Source organism: Stegostoma tigrinum, chromosome 1 (assembly GCF_030684315.1).
Source record: "Stegostoma tigrinum isolate sSteTig4 chromosome 1, sSteTig4.hap1, whole genome shotgun sequence".
Taxonomy (NCBI): domain Eukaryota; kingdom Metazoa; phylum Chordata; class Chondrichthyes; order Orectolobiformes; family Stegostomatidae; genus Stegostoma; species Stegostoma tigrinum.
In genome coordinates this window covers 189,235,272-189,256,698 of record NC_081354.1, presented here as the reverse complement: position 1 = coordinate 189,256,698, position 21,427 = coordinate 189,235,272, and the positions used below count along the sequence as shown (strand labels likewise).

The window sequence follows — 21,427 nt, the reverse complement described above, 5'->3', positions numbered from 1 at the left end:
ACAGAAGGTAGCAAAAAGAGCAGATATTGCTGGAAAAATTTCCCTGGTCTAGCAGTGGAATGCTAACAAGGGAGGGGCATCCCATTGGAGGTAATGGAAAAGGCAGTTTATAATCGTTTGGATGCAGAGGCTGGTGGGACGATCAGTGAGGGCAAGGGGGACCTATCATTGTTATGGAGGAAAGAGACAGATTGAGGGCAGAAGTGTGAGAGATGGGTCGACCATGGTAGCAGGGAATCCCAGGTTGGGGGAAAAGGTGGACATTTCTGAGGCCGTGCTCCACCCATCCCTCCACAGAAGGTGAAATTGTCAGAATAGACAGAGATGGAGAAACTGGGAGAATAGGATGGAGTCCTTCTCAGGAAGCAGGGTGTGAGAATGCACAGTCGAAGTAACTGTGGGAGTCACGGGGTCTTATTTGCAACATTTTCTGTTTTCATTTCAGATTTCCATCATTTGCGGCATTTGGTAATCATGCACACCCGACACAGTACATGCTCAGTGTGACTTAGCTGTGCTATAACAGTATAAGAACAGGTCACAACCAGGACTCACCTTCGCCCCAGATCTCCTTGCACTGTCTATCCGTGGAGTGACATATCCCATTGTTGCAGTAAAACTTTCCATTGTTGCATGTGTTGCCATCTTTCAGAAACACATTTTCGGGACATGCTGAGGCATTTCCCCTACAGTACTCTGGCAAGTCACAATCTCCGAATTTTGGCCTGCACAATGTACCTGCTGAAAGAAACTGCAGAACAAAGGCTGCAATGAAATACACCGATACTTTAAGACGTTTCAAGGTTGTGAGGTTCTCGCTTAACTTTAATTGGGGAGGCGAGGCCTAGTGGTATGATCGCTGGACTGTTAATCCAGAGACCCACATTTTGTGTTCTGGGGACCTGGGTTCCAGTGGCAGATGGTAGAATTTGAATTCAATAAAATATCTAGACTATGGAGCGATGACTGTGAATCCATTGTCGATTGTTGGAAAAACTCATCTGTTTCACTCATCCCCATTGGGGAAGGAAACTGCCATCCTTACCTGGTCTGCCCTAGGTGACTCCAGACCCACAGCAATGTGGTTGACTCTGAACTGCCCTCTGGGCAAGTAGGGATGGGCAATAAATGCTGCCTGGCCAGCGACACCCTCATCTTGTGACTGAATAAAAAAAAACCCTCTCAGTCACTGCAATTCCAGATTTCCATCATTGTGCAGGTGAAAATAATATTTCCAGTCAGAATCTTGATTTCTGACTTCAGCAGTTGCAATTTCCTCTGTAGTTGAGTATAGAGGAGTTGCATTCCACAGGTAGACTCAGAAACAAGAATTATCAGGAGATAGAGGAAAGGTTCATGGCACCTAGTACTGCAGGCTCAACACTTAAAGTTAGTAAGAACTGCCGATGCTGGATCAGAGATAACACAGTGTGGAGCTGGAGGAACACAGCAGGCTGGGCAGCATCAAAGGAAGAGGACAGTTGATATTTTGGGTCAGGACCCTTCTTCAGAAAGGGACCAGACCCGAAACATCAACTGTCCGGCTCTTCTAATGCTGCCCTGCCTGCTGTGTTCCAGCTCCACACTGTGTTATCTCTGACTCCTAAAGGTTTTTATTTAATTCATTCACGGGATGAAGGCATCACTGGCCAGGCAGCATTTATTGCCCATCCCTAATTGCCCAAAAGACAGTTAACGTTTATTCTGCAGCAGACCACTTGCCTCACTGACCCTGCTCTCACTGTCACCGCCTCACAGATCCCGCTCTCACCGTCACCGTCTCACCGGCCCCACTCTCACCGTCACCGTCTCACCGACCCCACTCTCACCGTCACTGCCTCACCGACCCCACTCTCACCGTCACCGTCTCACCAACCCCACTCTCACCATCACTGCCTCACCGACCCCACTCTCACCGTCACTGCCTCACCGACCCCACTCTCACCGTCACTGCCTCACCGACCCCACTCTCACAATCACCACCTCATTGACCCCACTCTCACTGTCACTGCCTCACCGACCCCACTCTCACCGTCACCGTCTCACCAACCCCACTCTCACCATCACTGCCTCACCGACCCCACTCTCACCGTCACTGCCTCACCGACCCCACTCTCACAATCACCACCTCATTGACCCCACTCTCACCGTCACTGCCTCACCGACCCCACTCTCACCGTCACCGTCTCACCAACCCCACTCTCACCATCACTGCCTCACCGACCCCACTCTCACCGTCACTGCCTTACCGACCCCACTGTCACCGTCACTGTCTCACCGACCCCACTCTCACAATCACCACCTCATTGACCCCACTCTCACTGTCACCGCCTCACCGACCCCGCTCTCACTGTCACCGCCTCACCGACCCCGCTCTCACTGTCACCGCCTCACCGACCCCGCTCTCACCGACCCCACTCTCACCGACCCCACTCTCACTGTCACCGCCTCACCGACCCCGCTCTCACCGACCCCACTCTCACTGTCACCGCCTCACCGACCCCGCTCTCACCGACCCCGCTCTCACCGACCCCGCTCTCACCGACCCCGCTCTCACTGTCACCGCCTCACCGACCCCGCTCTCACCGACCCCACTCTCACTGTCACCGCCTCACCGACCCCGCTCTCACCGACCCCACTCTCACTGTCACCGCCTCACCGACCCCGCTCTCACCGACCCCGCTCTCACCGACCCCACTCTCACTGTCACCGCCTCACCGACCCCGCTCTCACCGACCCCGCTCTCACCGACCCCACTCTCACTGTCACCGCCTCACCGACCCCACTCTCACAATCACCACCTCATTGACCCCACTCTCACTGTCACCGCCTCACCGACCCCGCTCTCACCGACCCCACTCTCACCGACCCCACTCTCACTGTCACCGCCTCACCGACCCCGCTCTCACCGACCCCACTCTCACTGTCACCGCCTCACCGACCCCGCTCTCACCGACCCCGCTCTCACCGACCCCGCTCTCACTGTCACCGCCTCACCGACCCCGCTCTCACCGACCCCACTCTCACCGACCCCACTCTCACTGTCACCGCCTCACCGACCCCGCTCTCACCGACCCCACTCTCACTGTCACCGCCTCACCGACCCCGCTCTCACCGACCCCGCTCTCACCGACCCCACTCTCACTGTCACCGCCTCACCGACCCCGCTCTCACCGACCCCACTCTCACTGTCACCGCCTCACCGACCCCGCTCTCACCGACCCCGCTCTCACCGACCCCGCTCTCACTGTCACCGCCTCACAGACCCTGCTGTCACCGTCACTGCTGCACTGTCCCCGCCCTCACCATCACTGCCTCACCAGTTCTGCTGTCACCACCCACTGCCTCACTGGCCCCGTTCTCACTGTCAATGCCTCACCAGCCATGCTTGCACCATCACTGCCTCACCAACCCCACTCTCACCGTCACCGCCTCACCAGCGTCCTCTCGGTACTGGCCTACCCTCACTACCAACTATAGCTGCCTCACTGGCCTGCTCTTGCCGCTGAACCAGCCCACTCTTGATCCACCATCACGCAGGACACTGCCCGCGCGGACAGCTACCAATCCATGTGAATCCGTCCATGGCAGATGGTCAAATTTGTATTCAATAATAACCACGAAATAAGTCTGTAATGACGACCATGAAATCATTGGGAAACCCCCAGGTTGATCACTGGTGACTTTTAAGGAAAGAAACTGCCATCCTGACCTGGGCTATATATGTCTCCCGACCCACAGCAATGTGATTAGCTCTTAACTGCTCTTTGGGCAATTAGAGATGGACAATACATACTGCCTGGCTAGCCACACACTTATCCCATGAGTGAATTTCTAAAAGCTATAGTGCATGGATGAGAGCAGTTCCAGAAGGCTGTTTACCACCCGCCTCATAAGGGAAACTAAGGACAGGAAATAAATGCAGGCCTAGCCAGCAAGGCCCACATCCCACAAATAAAGCTTTGAATATACTTAATAACCCGTTGTCTACAACCCTCTGCAATAAAGAATTCTGCAGATTCACTGCCCTCGGAAAAGAAATTCCTCCTCATCCCTGTCCTAAATGTGTGATTCCTAATTTGGAGATTGTGCCGTCTGGACCAAGGCTCAGGTACAAGAGGAAACACCCTCTCCATGTCTACCCTGTCATGTCCGATAAGAATCTTGCATATTTCAATAACATCACTTCTCATTCTTCTCAACTCTAATGAGAACAAGATCAAACTACTCAACCTTTCCTCATGAGACAATCGCTCTTGTACCCAGGATCAATATACTGAATGTCCTTTGGACCGCTTATAATACAGGTACTTCTTTCCTTAGATAAGGAGACAAAAATAATTCACAATATTCTAGCAATGGAATGACTAGTGCCTTGCATAGTTCAAGGAAAACCTCCCTATATCTATACTTCATTTCCTTAAAATAAAGGTCAACGCTCCATTTTCCTTTTACCCGATGAACATAGATGCTCACGTTTTGAGATTCACGGGCAAGAACTCCCAAACTCCTCTGTCTTGTAGCTTCCTACAGTCTTTCTCCATTTAAACAATATTCATCTCCTCTATTCTTCCTGCTAAAATGCAGTACCCTGCATTTTCCTAAACTACATTCATCTGCCAAGCTTTTTCCCCACTCACCTAACCTTGCCAATATCCTTCTGTAAACTCTGTGTCATTACACCAAAGGCTTTCCCATCTATTTTTGTATACAGAACAGAGAACATAGAAAAGTACAGCACAGTACAGGCCGTTCGGCCCACGATGTTGTGCCGTGGAATAATCCTAATCCAAAAATAAAATAACCTAACCTACATTCCCCTCAATTCACTGCTGTCCATGTGCATGTCCAGCAGTCGCTTAAATGTCACTAATGACTCCGTTTCCACGACTACCACTGGTAAACTATTCCATGCACTCACAACTCTCTGGGTGAAGAACCTCCCTCTGACGTCTCCTCTATACCTTCCTCCTAACACCTTAAAACTATGACCCCTCGTGGCAGTCAATCCTGCCCTGGGGAAAAGTCTCTGGCTATCGACTCTATCCATGCCTCTCATTACCTTATACACCTCGATCAGGTCACCTCTCTTCCTCCTTCCCTCCAGAGAGAAAATTCCGAGCTCAGTCAACCTCTCCTCGTAAGACAAGCCCTCCAGTCCAGGCAGCATCCTGGTAAACCTCCTCTGCACCCTCTCCAAAGCCTCCACATCTTTCCTATAATAGGGCGACCAGAACTGGACACAATATTCCAAGTGTGGTCTCACCAGGGTTTTGTAGAGCTGCAGCCAAACCTCGCGGCTCTTAAACTCGATCCCCCTGTTAATGAAAGTCAAAACACCATATGCTTTCTTAACAACCTTATCCACTTGGGTGGCGACTTTGAGGGAGCTATACACTTGAACACCAAGATCCCACTGTTCCTCCACACTGCCGAGAATCCTGCCTTTAATCCTACATTCAGCATTTAAGTTCGACCTTCCAAAATGCATCACTTCGCATTTATCCAGGTTGAACTCCATCTGCCATTTCTCAGCCCAGCTCTGCATTCTGTCAATGCCTCGCTGAAGCCTACAATAGCCCTCGATACTATCAACGGCACCTCCAACCTTTGTGTCATCAGCAAACATACTAACCCACCCCTCAACCTCCTCATCCAAGTCATTTATAAAAACTACAAAGAGCAGAGGCCCAAGAACAGAGCCCTGTGGGACACCACTCAGCACTGACCTCCAGACAGAATACTTACCATCTACAACCACTCTCTGCCTCCTGTCAGCCAAGCAATTCTGAATTCAAAATTTGCAGACTTGGTAATATTGCATTCACCTCAATCACACAAGTCATTCATATAGATTGTAATTAATTGTGGCTTCAGCACTGTCCCTGTGGAATTCCTAGTTACAAGCTGCCATCCTGAAATAACCCCTTAATTCTAACTCACCATCTTGTATGAATGAGCCCATACTGTACCCCCACTAATACACTATCCCCAGCACCATGAGCTCTTACCTTAAGAATTAACCAAACATGTATCTCATCCAAATATACAAAAATCCAAATATATTACATCTACTGCATCCCCTTATTAATGCTCTTTGTTACCTCTTCCAAGAATACCATGTTTTTTGTTATTTTTAAATAAATGTATCCCAGTTTTCACTTACTAACTCTCAGCAATCATTCTACACTTCAGTAACATTACATTGGAACACAAGAAGAGCATAAAACTGAATTATTGAACCCCAGAAATCCCTACACTGTGGAAAGAAGACATTTGGCCCATCAGTTTCACACTGATCCTCCGAAGAATATCCCACCCAGACCAACTACCACCCACCCCACTGCCCCCATATCCCCATAACACCAGATTTCCCATGCCTAACCTATCTACACTGTACATCCCTGAACACTGCAGGCAATTTGGCATGTTTAATCCACCTAACCTGCACATCTTTGCATTGTTGGAGGAAACTGGAGTTCCCAAAAGAACCCAGGGTTTTTTCAGCAGAGAGCGGCAAGAAGTGAAGTCGGAGCAGGGAGGCAGTTGGGAAGGTAAGTGATTACTATTTAAGTGGTCAGGACCAGGGTGCAGGATGCACCGGGAAATAGATAGGGCATGTCAGAAAGGCAAGGTCACGGTGATCATGGGGGACTTCAATATGCAGGTGGATTGGGTGAATAATGTTGCTGGTGGATCCAAAGAAAAGGGACACAGTAGAGAGGTTCCTCCCAAAGAAAAGAAAGATTATCCGGGGTGGGATTAGACAGCCATGGCTGACGAAGGAAGTCAGGAAGGTGAAAGGTGGCCAAGAGCACTGGGAAATCAGAAGATTGGGAAGGCGACAAAAACAGACAGAGGATAACAAAGAGAGCAATAAGGAAGGAGAGGATCAAGTATGAAGGTAGGCTAGCTAGTAATATTAGAAACGATAGTAAAAGCTTCTTTCAATACATAAGAAAGAAACGAGAGGCAAAAGTAGACACTGGGCCGCTCCAAATTGATGCTGGAAGCTAGTGATGGGAGATAAGGAAATAGCTGAAGAACTTAATAAGTACTTTGCGCCAGTCTTCACAGTGGAAGACATGAGCATTATGCCAACAATTAGGGACAACCAAGGGGCAGAGTTGAGTACGGTAGGCATTACAAAAGAGAAAGTGCCAGAAAAGCGAAAAGGCCTAAAAATTGATAAATCTCCTGGCCCCGATGGGCTACATCCTAGAGTTCTGAGGGAGGTGGCTGAAGAAATAGCAGAGGCTTTGGCTGTGATCTTTCAAAAGTCACTGGAGTCAAGGAAAGTCCCAAATGATTGGAAAATTGCTGTTCTAACTCCCTTGTTTAAGAAAGGATCAGGGCAAAAGATGGAAATTTATAGACCCATTAGCCTAACCTTGGTAGTTGGCAAAATTCTCGAATCCATCGTTAAGGATGAGATTTCTAAATTCCTGGAAGTGCAGCATCAGATTAGAACAAGTCAGCATGGATTTAGTAAGGGGAGGTCGTGCCTGACAAACCTGTTCGAATTCTTTGAAGAGGTAACAAGTATGTTAGACCAGGGAAATCCAGTAGATGTTATCTATCTAGACTTCCAAAAGGCCTTTGATATAGTGCCTCACGGGACGCTGCTGAGCAAGGTGAGGGCCCATGGTGTTCGAGGTGAGCTACTGGCTTGGATTGAGGGTTGGCTGTCTGACAGAAGGCAGAGAGTTGGGATAAAAGGTTCTTTTATGGAATGGCAACTGGTGACGAGTGGTGTCCCACAGGGTTCAGTGTTGGGGCCGCAGCTGTTCACTTTATATATTAATGATCTGGATGAAGGGACTGGGGGCATTCTGGCGAAGTTTGCCGATGATACAAAGAGAGGTGGACAGGCAGGTCGTACCGAGGAGGTGGGGAGGCTGCAGAAAGATTTAGACAATTTAGGGGAGTGGTCCAGGAAATGGCTGATGAAATTCAATGTGAGCAAATGCGAGGTTTTGGACTTTGTGAAAAAAGAATACAGGCATGGTCTATTTTCTAAACGGTGAGAAAATTCGTAAAGCAGAAGTACAAAGGGATCTGGGAGTGTTGGTCCAGGATTCTCTAAAAGTTAACTTTCAGGTAGAGCCCATGATTAAGAAAGCGAATGTAATGTTGTCGTTTATCTCAAGAGGGTTGGAATATAAAAGCAGCGATGTACTTGTGAGGCTTTATAAAGCTCTAGTTAGGCCCCATTTAGAATATTGTGTCCAATTTTGGGCCCCACACCTCAGGAAGGACATACTAGCCCTGGAGCATGTCCAGCGGAAATCACACGGATGATCCCTGGAATGGTAGGTTTAACGTACGATGAACGGCTGAGGATCCTAGGATTGTATTCATTGGAGTTTAGAAGGTGGAGGGGAGATCTAATAGAAACTTACAAGATAATGTATGCTTTAGAAAGGGTGGATGCTAGGAAGTTGTTTCTGTTAGGCGGGGAGACTAGGACCTGTGGGCACAGCCTTGGAATTAGAGGGGGTAAATTTAAAATGGAAATGAGGAGACACGTCTTCAGCCAGAGAGTGGTGGGCCTGTAGAATTCATTGCCACGGAGTGCAGTGGAGGCTGGGACATTAAATGTCTTCAAGGCAGAGATCGATAAATTCTTGATCTCACAAGGAGTCAAGGGCTATGGGGAGAGTGCAGGGAAGCGGAGTTGAAATGCCCATCAGCCATGATTAAATGGTGGAGTGCACTTGATGGGCCGAATGGCCTTACTTCCACTCCTATGTCTTCTGGTCTTATAAATTCACACTTCATTGACCATGCTCTGGTGGTTGTGAGATCCTCCACCTCCTAAATTTTGCTGATCTGAAAATTATCCATTTTTGCCGTTACTGTTTCTTGTTAGCCAGCTAATTCTCCATGTATTTTAAAATATTATCTCCTACACCTTGAGTTCTTATTTTTCATAGTTACTTTTGATGTGGCATATCTCCAGGACTGCTTGGATTCAGTGGAAGTACTCAGCAGAAAACCGAGACGGGTTTCTTAGATCTTGTAGAGACAAAAGGTTTTCAATTTAGAACATAGAACAGTACAGTACAGTACAGGCCCTTTGGCCCATGATGTTGTGCCGAACTTTTACCCAAAACCTAAGGTCTATCTAACCCCCACCCCTACCTTATACTATCATCCATAGGCCTACCTAATAGCCGGTTAAATGCCCCTAATGAGGCCGGCAATGCATTCCGTGCCCCACCACTCTCTGAGTAAAGAACCTGCTTCTGATGTCTCCCCGATATCTACCTTCTTTCACTTTAAAACTACGTCCCCTTGTAAAAACTACCTCCACCCTAGGAAAAAGTCTCTGGCTGTCCACTCTATCTATACCTCTGATCATTTTGTACACCTTAGAAAAGAATCATATGTCAGCATAGCCTTGGTGAGCCAAAGGGCCTGTTCCTGTGCTGTACTTTGTTCTTTTTGTTCACAGTACTCCAGTGTGTCAAGGCGACCGGTACAAAGTAAGATGGTTGTGGTTGTCGAGGATGTTTATTGATCACTGCATGGTTTTCAGCCCGTGCACATTTGTAGCAAGACCTAGACAATATCCACATTTGGGCTATCAAGTAACATTGGCGCCACACACAAGTGCTAGGAAATGGCCATCTATAACAGGAGACAATCAAACCATCTTGCATTGATATTCAATGGCATTACACTGCTGACTCCCTCATTATCAACATGCTGGACGGTATCATTGACATGATCTGGGCAAGCCACATCAACACTGTGATAATGGGAACTGCAGATGCTGGAGAATCCAAGACAACAAAATGTGAAGCTGGATGAACACAGCAGGCCAAGCAGCATCTCAGGACCACAAAAGCTGACGTTTCGGGCCGAGACCCTTCATCAGAGAGGGGGATGGGGCGAGGGTTCTGGAATAAATAGGGAGAGAGGGGGAGGCGGACCGAAGATGGAGAGAAAAGAAGATAAGTGGAGAGAGTATAGGTGGGGAGGTAGGGAGGGGATAGGTCACTCCAGGGAAGACAGACAGGTGAAGGAGGTGGGATGAGGTTAGTAGGTAGGAAATGGAGGTGCGGCTTGGAGTGGGAGGAAGGGATGGGTGAGAGGAAGAACAGGTTAGGGAGGCAGAGACAGGCTGGACTGGTTTTGGGATGCAGTGGGTGGAGGGGAAGAGCTGGGCTGGTTTTGTGGTGCAGTGGGGGGAGGGGACGAACTGGGCTGGTTTGGGGATGCGTTGGGGGAGGGGGAGATTTTGAAGCTGGTGAAGTCCACTTTGATACCATTGGGCTGCAGGGTTCCCAAGCGGAATATGAGTTGCTGTTCCTGCTACCTTCGGCTGGCATCATTGTGGCACTGCAGGAGGCCCATGATGGACATGTTATCTTAGGAATGGGAGGGGGAGTTGAAATGGTTTGCGACTGGGAGGTGCAGTTGTTTATTGCGAACCGAGCGGAGGTGTTCTGCAAAGCAGTCCCCAAGCCTCCACTTGGTTTCCCCAATGTAGAGGAAGCCACACCGGGTACAATGGATGTAGTATACCACATTGGCAGATGTGCAGGTGAACCTCTGCTTAATATGGAAAGTCATCTTGGGGCCTGGGATAGGGGTGAGGGAGGAGGTGTGGGGGCAAGTGTAGCATTTCCTGCGGTTGCAGGGGAAGGTGCCGGGTGTGGTGGGGTTGGAGGGCAGTGTGGAGCGAACAAGGGAGTCACGGAGAGAGTGGTCTCTCTGGAAAGCAGACAAGGGTGAGGATGGAAAAATGTCTTGGGTGGTGGGGTCGGATTGTAGATGGCGGAAGTGTTGGAGGATGATGCGTTGTATCCGGAGATTGGTGGGGTGGTGTATGAGAACGAGGGGGATCCTCTTTGGGCGGTGGTGGCGGGGACGGGGTGTGAGGGATGTGTTGCGGGAAATGCGGGAGACACGGTCAAGGGCCTTCTCAACCACGGTGGGGGGAAAGTTGCGGTCCTTGAAGAACTTGGACATCTGGGATGTGTGGGAGTGGAATGCCTCATCTTGGGAGCAGATGCGGCGGAGGCCCAGGAATTGGGAATAGGGGATGGAATTTTTGCAGGAGGGTGGGTGGAAGGAGGTGTATTCTAGGTAGCTGTGGGAGTCGGTGGGCTTGAAATGGACATTAGTTACAAGCTGGTTGCCTGAGATGGAGACTGAGAGGTCCAGGAAGGTGAGGGATGTGCTGGAGATGGCCCAGGTGAACTGAAGGTTGGGGTGGAAGGTGTTGGTGAAGTGGATGAACTGTTCGAGCTCCTCTGGGGAGCAAGAAGCGGCGCCGATACAGTCATCAATGTAATGGAGGAAGAGGTGGGGTTTGGGGCCTGTGTAGGTGCGGAAGAGGGACTGTTCCACGTAACCTACAAAGAGGCAGGCATAGCTGGGGCCCATGCGGGTGCCCATGGCCACCCGCTTTGTCTGTAGGAAGTGGGAGGAATCGAAAGAGAAGTTGTTGAGGGTGAGGACGAGTTCGGCCAGGCGGATGAGGGTGTCGGTGGAGGGGGATTGGTCGGGCCTGCAGGACAGGAAGAAGCGGAGGGCCTTGAGGCCATCTGCATACGGAATACAGGTGTATAGGGACTGGACGTCCATGGTGAAAATGAGATGTTGGGGGCCAGGGAATTGGAAGTCCTGGAGGAGGTAGAGGGCGTGGGTGGTGTTACGGACGTAGGTAGGGAGTACCTGGACCAAAGGGGAGAAGATGGAGTCCAGATAGGTGGAGATGAGTTCGGTGGGGCAGGAACAGGCTGAGACAATGGGTCGACCAGAGCAGGCAGCTTTGTGGATTTTGGGAAGGAGATAGAAACGGGCCGTGCGGGGTTGGGGAACAATGAGGTTGGACGCTGTGGGTGGGAGGTCCCCTGAGGTGATGAGGTCAAAGAGGATCCCCCTCGTTCTCACACACCACCCCACCAACCTCCGGATACAACGCATCATCCTCTGACACTTCCGCCATCTACAATCCGACCCCACCACCCAAGACATTTTTCCATCCCCACCCCTGTCTGCTTTCCGGAGAGACCACTCTCTCCGTGACTCCCTTGTTCGCTCCACACTGCCCTCCAACCCCATCACACCTGGCACCTTCCCCTGCAACCGCAGGAAATGCTACACTTGCCCCCACACCTCCCCCCTCACCCCTATCCCAGGCCCCAAGATGACATTCCACATTAAGCAGAGGTTCACCTGCACATCTACCAATGTGGTATACCGCATCCACTGTACCCGGTGTGGCTACCTCTACATTGGGGAAACCAAGCGGAGGCTTGGAGACCGCTTTGCAGAACACCTCCGCTCAGTTCGCAACAAACTACTGCACCTCCCAGTCGCAAACCATTTCCACTCCCCCTCCCATTCTTTAGATGACATGTCCATCATGGGCCTCCTGCAGTGCCACAATGATGCCACCCGAAGGTTGCAGGAACAGCAACTCATATTCCGCCTGGGAACCCTGCAGCCTAATGGTATCAATGTGGACTTCACCAGCTTCAAAATCTCCCCTTCCCCTACTGCATCCCTAAACCAGCCCAGTTCGTCCCCTCCCCCCACTGCACCACACAACCAGCCCAGCTCTTCCCCTCCACCCACTGCATCCCAAAACCAGTCCAACCTGTCTCTGCCTCCCTGACCTGTTCTTCCTCTCACCCATCCCTTCCTCCCACCCCAAGCTGCACCCCCATCTACCTGCTAACCTCATCTCACCTCCTTGACCTGTCCGTCTTCCCTGGACTGACCTATCCCCTCCCTACCTCCCCACCTACACTCTCCTCTCCACCTATCTTCTTTTCTCTCCATCTTCGGTCCGCCTCCCCCCCTCTCCCTATTTATTCCAGAACCCTCACCCCATCCCCCTCTCTGATGAAGGGTCTAGGCCCGAAATGTCAGCTTTTGTGCTCCTGAGATGCTGCTTCGCCTGCTGTGTTCATCCAGCCTCACACTTTGTTGTCTTGGATTCTCCAGCATCTGCAGTTCCCATTATCACAAATCAGGAGTGTGATGGAATACTCATCTGGATGAGGGCAGCCTCAACAACATGCAAGAAACTTGACACTAATCAGGACAAAGCAGCTCATTTGGTTGATGCCACATTTACAAACATTCATTCCCTCCACCATCCACGTTCATTAGCAACAGTAGATTCTGTCTACTAGATGTACTGCAGAAATTCACCCAGTTTTGTTTCGCTGCAAACCCATGTCCATCTCGAAAGACATTTGCAGCAGATAAATGGGAACACCACCCCCTGCAAGTTCCCCTCCAAGCCACTCACAATCTGGAATTGGAAATATATCGCCATTCCTTCACTGTTACTGGGTGAAAGTCCTGGAATTCCCTCCATAACAGCAATGTGGAAGTAGCTTAACCTGGAGTCTTCACTGACAATTGGCAGTACTTACCAGTTTTATTTGCAATTTCACCATCTTATTGAATTCAAATTTCTCATCAGCCAAGATGGGATTCAAACCCATCAATAGAGAACATTCACCTGGGCCCCTGGGTTACTATTTGCTGATGTTACACTAAGGCATCATCTCCTCTTTTCAACTAAGCCTCACCCTCCCAATTGACAACCACTTGTCCCCACAAATTGCCAATGTTTCCTCTCGCAATATCAGAATTTTTGAAGGTTGGATCTAACTGTGAGAGAAACTCTTATCCCAACTGTGTGAGCTCCTTTGCAACCAAGGCCTGAAGGGAATGGGCAACATTTACATTATGATAGCACCAAGCTTATGCACAGTGGTTTTGCAAATTGCACAGTGTAATCCAATGCACTCTCACCTCACAGTCTTTACAGCAGGGGCCAGAGGTTGGACATTTTGCACCAGGTTTTAATTTGCAAATTGATGGTTCACAGCAGGGATCTGAACATTCCTGAGGGCGAAACAAATACAGATATTACCTTCACCTGAAATGACATCTTCACATGCATACTGGTTTCACCGATTCTTCACTTTAAGGAAGAGGAAGCTTTAATCTACAGTTAGCCTTGTGTTGTGGCTGGGGACAGATGAGAAAAAGGTTTATTTTGTACCTAACCCTATGCTGTACCTGTCCTGAGACTGCGCAATGGGAACAGTGTACAAGCAGCTTTATTCTGAACCCACCCAATACCATACCTTTCCCAAGAGATTTTTAAAATTCATCCACAGGGTAAGGGCGTCACTGGCCAGGCAGCATTTATTGCCCATCCCTAATTGCCCAGAGGGCGGCTCCACGTCAATCACATTGCCGTGGGTCTGGAGTCACATGGAGTCCAGACTAGGTAAGGAAGGCAGTTTCCTTCCCTAAAGGGCATTAGTGAACCAGATGGGTTTTTCCCCTGACAATCAACAATGGATTAATGGTCATCATTAGGCTTTTAATTCCAGATATTTTTTGAATTCAAATTCCACTATCTGCCATGGTGGGATTTGAACCCGGCCCAGAACATTAGCAGGCTCTCTGAATTAACAGTCCAGCGATAATACCACTAGGCCATTGACTTCCCATGTGTGAAAGGAGTGTTGGAAGGGGACAGTGTCTGGTCAACTCCTGCTCCACTGGACCCCCACCTTCCCCTTACCCTCCTCCCACAAGATCCCCAGGTTTGCGTATACCCTGCTCCCACTGGATCCCCAGGTTCCCCTTTACCCTGGCCCACTGGATCCCCAGGTTCCCCTTACCCTGCTCCCACTGGATCTCCAGGTTCCCCTTACCCTGCTCCCACTGGATCCCCAGGTTCCCCTTTACCGTGCTCCCACTGGATCCCCAGGTTCCCCTTACCCTGCTCCCACTGGATCCCCAGGTTCCCCTTTACCCTGCTCCCACTGGATCCCCAGGTTCCCCTTTACCCTGCCCCACTGGATCCCCAGGTTCCCCTTACCCTGCTCCCACTGGATCCCCAGGTTCCCCTTACCGTGCTCCCACTGGATCCCCAGGTTCCCCTTTACCGTGCTCCCACTGGATCCCCAGGTTCCCCTTACCGTGCTCCCACTGGATCCCCAGGCTCCCCTTACCCTGCTCCCACTGGATCCCCAGGTTCCCCTTTACCGTGCTCCCACTGAATGCCCAGGTTCCCCTTACCATGCTCCCACTGGATCCCCAGGTTCCCCTTACCCTGCTCCCACTGGATCCCCAGGCTCCCCTTACCCTGCTCCCACTGGATCCCCAGGTTCCCCTTTACCGTGCTCCCACTGGATCCCCAGGTTCCCCTTACCGTGCTCCCACTGGATCCCCAGGTTCCCCTTACCCTGCTCCCACAGCCACCACCACTCCAAATGTGTTGTATATATCTAAACAAAAACTCTTGCAATCCTCTTTGCCGTTAGTGGCTCGCTTACTCTCATTTTTCATTTTGTCCCCCCTCTGCTGGTTTTTTAAAGGCTTGCCGCTGATTTCCACTATATGCTTCCACGTTCAGTGTAAAGCTGTCCCTAACTTCCGTTCAGATTGTGAACCCACTCCCATTCTTTCCCTTTCTGTTAGCTTTACTTGTTACATTCTCTGTCACCACGTTCTCTCTCCCCTCCCCCAACTCCAGTGGGACTGTCTGTCCTTTCCAGCCTGGCAGCAAGACACACCAGTGTTCTGCCATTCTCACATTTTGGTCACATAATCTGAACTATCAACATCCCCTCTCCACCAGCAGTCTACACTCTCCACCTCCATACCACTACATCTGCAGGAAGTGCACCCAACTCTTGCTCCTCCAAGACCGCGTTAGGGAACTGGAGCCGGAGCTGGATGAACTTCGGATCATTCAGGAGGCAGAGTCAGTGAGAGACAAGAAGTACAGGGAAGTAGTTACTCCTAAGCGTGAAGAAAGCTGGGTTACTGTTAGAAGTAGGAAAAAGCAGTCAGTGCAGGGATCGCCTGCGGTTGTTCCCCTGAAAAACAAGTATTCCGTTTTGGATACTGTTGGGGGGGGAAACGACTTACCAGGGGCATGCACTGGGGTGCAGGTCTCTGGCATAGAGTCTGTCCCTCTTGCACAGAAGGGGGATGGGAACCAAAATTGTAGTTCGAGTTTAGAAAAGGTTGAGAGTAGGGTGGTCCGAAATAAAGTTTCAGGGATGCAAGATGGCACCAGCAAGCAAGACATTGGTTTGAAACTGTGTCTACGTCAATGCCAGGAGTGTCCGGAATAAGGTGGGTGAACTTGTAGCATGGGTTAGTACCTGGGACTTCGATGTTGTGGCCATTTCGGACACATGGATAGAGCAGGGACAGGAATGGTTGTTGCAGGTTCCGGGATTTAGATGTTTCAGTGAGAACAGAGAAGATGGTAAAAGTGGGGGGGAGGTGGGGCATTGTTGGTCAAGGACAGTATTACAGTTGCAGAAAGGGTGTTTGGGGACTCGTCAACTGAGGTAGTATGGGCTGAGGTTAGAAACAGGAAAGGAGAGGTCACCCTCTTGGGAGTTTTCTACAGGCCTCCAAATAGTTCCAGAGATGTAGAGGAAAGGACAGCAAAGATGATTCTCAATAGGAGTGAGAGAGACAGGGTAGTTATCATGGGGGACTTCAACTTTCCAAATATTGACTGGGAACACCATAGTTCGAGTACTATCGATGGGTCAGTTTTTGTCCAGTGTGTGCAGGAGGGCTTCCTGACACAGTATGTAGATAGGCCAACAAGGGGCGAAGCCACATTAGATTTGGTACTGGGTAATGAGCCCGGCCAGGTGTTAGATTTGGAAGTAGGTGAGCACTTTGGTGATAGCGATCACAATTCTGTTATGTTTCCTTTAGTGATGGAAAGGGATAGGTGTATACCACTGGGCAAGAATTATAGCTGGGGGAAAGGCAATTACGATGAGATTAGGCAAGATTTAGGGAGCATAGAATGGGGAAGGAAACTGCAGGGGATGGGCACATTAGAAATGTGGAGCTTATTCAAGGAAAAGCTCCTGTGTGTCCTAGATAAATATGCACCTGTCAGGCAGGGAGGAAGCTGCAGAGTGCGGGAGCCGTGGTTTACAAAGGAGGTGGAATCTCTGGTCAAGAGGAAGAAGAAGGCTTATGTTAGGATGAGATGTGGAGGCTCAGTTAGGGCACTTGAGGGCTACAAGGTAGCCAGGAAAGACCTAAAGAGAGAGCTCAGAAGAGCCAGGAGGAGACATGAGAAGTTGTTGGCGGATAGGATCAGGGTAAACCCGAAGGCTTTCTATAGGTATTTAAGGAATAAAAGAGTGACGAAAGTAAGATTAGGCCCAATCAAGGATAGTAGTGGTAAGTTGTGTGTGGAGTCAGACAAGACAGGGGAAGCACTAAATGAATATTTTTCAACAGTATTCACTCTAGAAAACGACAATGTTGTCGAGGAGAATGCTGAGATACAGGCTGCTAGAGTAGGTGGGATTGAGGTTCACAAGGAAGAGGTATTAGAAATCCTACAGAGGGTGAAGATAGATAAGTCCCCTGGGCCGGATGGGATTTATCCTAGGATCCTCTGGGAAGCCAGGGAGGAGATTGCCGAGCATTTGGCATTGATCTTTAACTCATCATTGTCTACAGGAATAGTGCCAGATGACTGGAGGATAGCAAATGTGGTTCCCCTGTTCAAGAAGGGGAGTAGAGACAACCTGGTAATTATAGACCAGTGACCCTTACCTCAGTTGTTGGTAAAGTGTTGGAAAAGGTTATAAGGGATAGGATTTGTAATCATCTGGAAAAGAATAAATTGATTAGGGATAGTCTGCACGGTTTTGTGAAGGGAAGGTCGTGCCTCACAAACCTTATTGATTTCTCTGAGAAGGTGACCAAACAGGTAGATGAGAGTAAACCGTTTGATGTGGTGTATATGGATTTCAGCAAGGCATTCGATAAGGTTCCCCACAGTAGGCTATTGTACAAAATGCGGAGGAATGGGATTGTGGGAGATATAACAGTTTGGATCGGAAATTGGCTTGCTGAAAGAAGACAGAGGGTGGTAGTTGATGGGAAATGTTCATCCTGGAGACCAATGACTAGTGGTGTACCGCAGGAGTCGGTGTTGGGTCCACTGCTGTTTGTCATTTTTATCAATGACCTGGATGAGGGCGTAGAAGGATGGGTTAGTAAATTTGCAGACGACACTAAGGTCGGTGAAATTGTGGGTAGTGACGAAGGATGCTGTAGGATGCAGAGAGACATAGATAACCTGCAGAGCTGGGCTGAGAGGTGGCAAATGGAGAGTTTAATGCAGATAAGTGTGAGGTGATGCACTTTGGTAGCAGTAACTGGAAGGCAAAGTACTGGGCTAATGGTAAGATTCTTGGTGGTGTAGATGAGCAGAGAGATCTCGGTGTCCAAGTACACAGATCCTTGAAAGTTGCCACCCAGGTTGACAGGGCTGTTAACAAGGCATACAGTGTTTTAGCTTTTATTAATAGAGGGATCGAGTTCCAGAACCAAGAGGTTACAATGCAGCTGTACAAAACTCTGGTGCGGCCGCACTTGGAGTATTGTGTACAGTTCTGATCATCGCACTATAAGAAGGATGTGGAAGCTTTGGAAAGGGTGCAGATGAGATTTACTCGGATGTTGCCTGGTATGGAGGGAAGGTCTTACGAGGAAATGCTGAGGGACTTGAGGCTGTTTTCATTCGAGAGAAGAAGGTTGAGAGGTGACTTAATTGAAACATATAAAATAATTAGAGGGTTAGATAGGGTGGATAGGGAGAGCCTTTTTCCTGGGATGGTGACGGCGAGCACGAGGGGGCATAGCTTTAAACTGAGGGGTGAAAGATATAGGACAGATGTCAGAGGTAGTTTCTTTACTCAGAGAGTAGTAAGGGAATGGAACGCTTTGCCTGCAACGGTAGTAGATTCGCCAACTTTAGGTACATTTAAGTTGTCATTGGATAAGCATATGGACGTACATGGAATAGTGTAGGTTAGACGGGCTTGAGATCGGTATGACAGGTCAGCACAACATCGAGGGCCGTAGGGCCTGTACTGTGCTGTAATGTTCTATGTTCTAAGGGAAGCGGGGATAGGAAGTGAGTGTTAGTCATTGGGGACTCAATAGTTAGAGGGACTGATAGAAGGTTTGTTGGGAACACCTGAGACTCACGGTTGGTGTGTTGCCTCCCAGGTGCCAGGGTCCGTGATGTCTCGGATCGTGTCTTTGGGGTCCTAAGGGGAGAGGGTGACCAGCCCCAAGTCGGGGTCCACATAGGCACCAACGACAGAGGTAGGAAAAGGGATAGGGATGTCAGGCAGGATTTCAGGGAGCTAGGGTGGAAGCTGAGAGCTAGAACAAACAGAGTGGTTATCTCTGGTTTGTTACCCATGCCATGTGATAGCGAAGTAAAGAACAGGGAGAGATTTCAGCTGAACACGTGGCTGCAGGGATGGTGCAGGAGGGAGGGCTTCAGGTACATGGACAGTTGGGGCTCATTCTGGGGAAGGTGGGACCTCTACAAACAGGACGGTCTCCACTTGAACCAGAGGGGCACTAATATCCTGGGTGGGAAATTCGCTAGTGCTATTCAGGTGGATTTAAACTAGCTCAGAAGGGGGATCGGAAACTGTGGTGTTGTTCCAGTACACAGGAGGATGAGCGTAGGGAGGACATGGACAGGATCTCACTGTCACAGGAGTGTGCTGGCAGACAGCAAGCTGGGTTGAAGTGTGTCTACTTTACCGCCAGGAGTATCCGGAATAAGGCAGGTGAGCTTGCAGCATGGATAGGTACCTGGGACTTCGATGTTGTGGCCATTTCAGAGACATGGATAGAGCAGGGTCAGGAATGGATGTTGCAAGTTCCAGGGTTTAGATCTTTCATTAAGATCAGGGAAGGTGGTAATAGAGGGGGAGGTGTGGCTTTGTTAGTCAAGGACAGTACAACAGTAGCTGAAAGAACTTTTGACGAGGACTCGTCTACTGAGGTGGCATGGGCTGAGGTCAGAAACAGGAGAGGAGAGGTCACACTGCTGGGAATTTTTTATAGGCCTCCACAAAGTTCCAGGGATGTGGAGGAGAGGATTGGCAAAACAATTCTGGGCAGGAGTGAAAGGAACGGGGTGGTCATTATGGGAGACTTTAACTTCCCCAACATTGACTGGAAATGCTATAACTCTAGTACGTCAGATGGATCAGTTTTTGTCCAATGTGTGCAGGACGGTTTCCTGACACAGTATGTTGAAGGATCGACAAGAGGGGAGGCCACACTGGATCTGGAACTTGGTAATGAACCAGGCCAGGTGTTTGATTTACTGGTGGGTGAGCACTTTGGAGAGAGTGACCATAATTTGGTTACCTTTAGTTTAGCGATGGAGAGGGATAGGAACATGCCACAGGGCAACAGTTACAGATAGGGGAAGGGCAATTATAATGCGATTAGGCAAGACTTAGTCGGCATACAATGGGTTAGCAAAATGCAGGGGATAGGGACAATCGAAATGTGGAGCTGGTTTAAGGAACAGATATTGCGTGTCCTTGACAGGTATGTCCCTGTCAGGCAAGGAGGAAGCGATAAGATAAGGGAACCGTGGTTTACTAAAGAAATTGTATCTCTTGTTAAGTGGAAGAGGGAGGCTTATGTGACAATGAGACAGGATGGTTCAGATGAGGCGATGGAGAGTTCCAGATTAGCTAGGAAGGATTTAAAGAGGTATGTGAGGAATAAGAGGATGAGTAGGGTAGGAATAGGGCCAGTCAAAGACAGAAGTGGGAAGTTGTGTGTGGACCCTGTGGAGATCGGAGAGGTGCTAAACGAATATTTCTCATCTGTTTTCACTCAGGAAGAGGACAATATTGTAAAGGAGAAGGCTGAGTTATGGGCTACTAGAATTGAAAGGATTGAGGTTAATAACGAGGAGGTGTTATCAATTCTAGAAGGTGTGAAGGTAGATAAATCCCCTGGGCCAGATGGGATTTTTCCGAGGATTCTCTGGGAAGCTATGGAGGAGGTGGCAGAGTCTTTGGCCTTGATCTTTGAGTCATCATTGTCTACAGGTTTAGTACCAGAGGACTGGAGGATTGCAAATGTTGTGCCCTTGTTCAAGAAGAGCAGGAGAGATGACCCAGGTAATTATAGACCAGTGAGCCTTACGTCTGTTGTAGGAAAAGTTTTGGAAAGGGTTATACGAGATAGGATTTATAATCATCTAGCAAGCAACAATTTGATTGGAGATAGTCAATATGGACTCGTCAAGGGCAGGTCGTGTCTCACAAACCTCATTGAGTTTTTTGAGAAGGTGACCAAGCATATGGATGAGGGTAGGGCCGCTGACGTGGCATACATGGACTTCAGTAAAGACTTTGATAAGGTTCCACATGGTAGGCTATTGGAGAAGATACGGAGGCATGGGATTGAGGGAGATTTAGCAGTTTGGATTAGAAACTGGCTTTCTGTAAGAAGGCAACGAGTGGTGGTTGATGGAAAATATTCAGCCTGGAGTCCGGTTACTAGTGGTGTGCCTCAAGGATCTGCTTTGGGACCACTGCTGTTT

The 21,427-nt window shown here is 49.4% G+C and overlaps 1 protein-coding gene across 1 annotated transcript in view; it reads right to left on the bottom strand.

Moving 5' to 3' along the window:
* Positions 1–21,427, bottom strand: part of LOC125456083 (disintegrin and metalloproteinase domain-containing protein 12-like) — a 223,160-nt gene that overhangs the window by 119,544 nt on the left and 82,189 nt on the right. Inside the window, exons 14-15 of the mRNA XM_059650791.1 lie at positions 13,789–13,881; positions 556–751 (exon numbers count right to left, since the gene is read on the bottom strand). Coding sequence (XP_059506774.1) covers positions 556–751; positions 13,789–13,881 — 289 coding nt within the window. The remainder of the gene's footprint in view (positions 1–555; positions 752–13,788; positions 13,882–21,427) is intronic.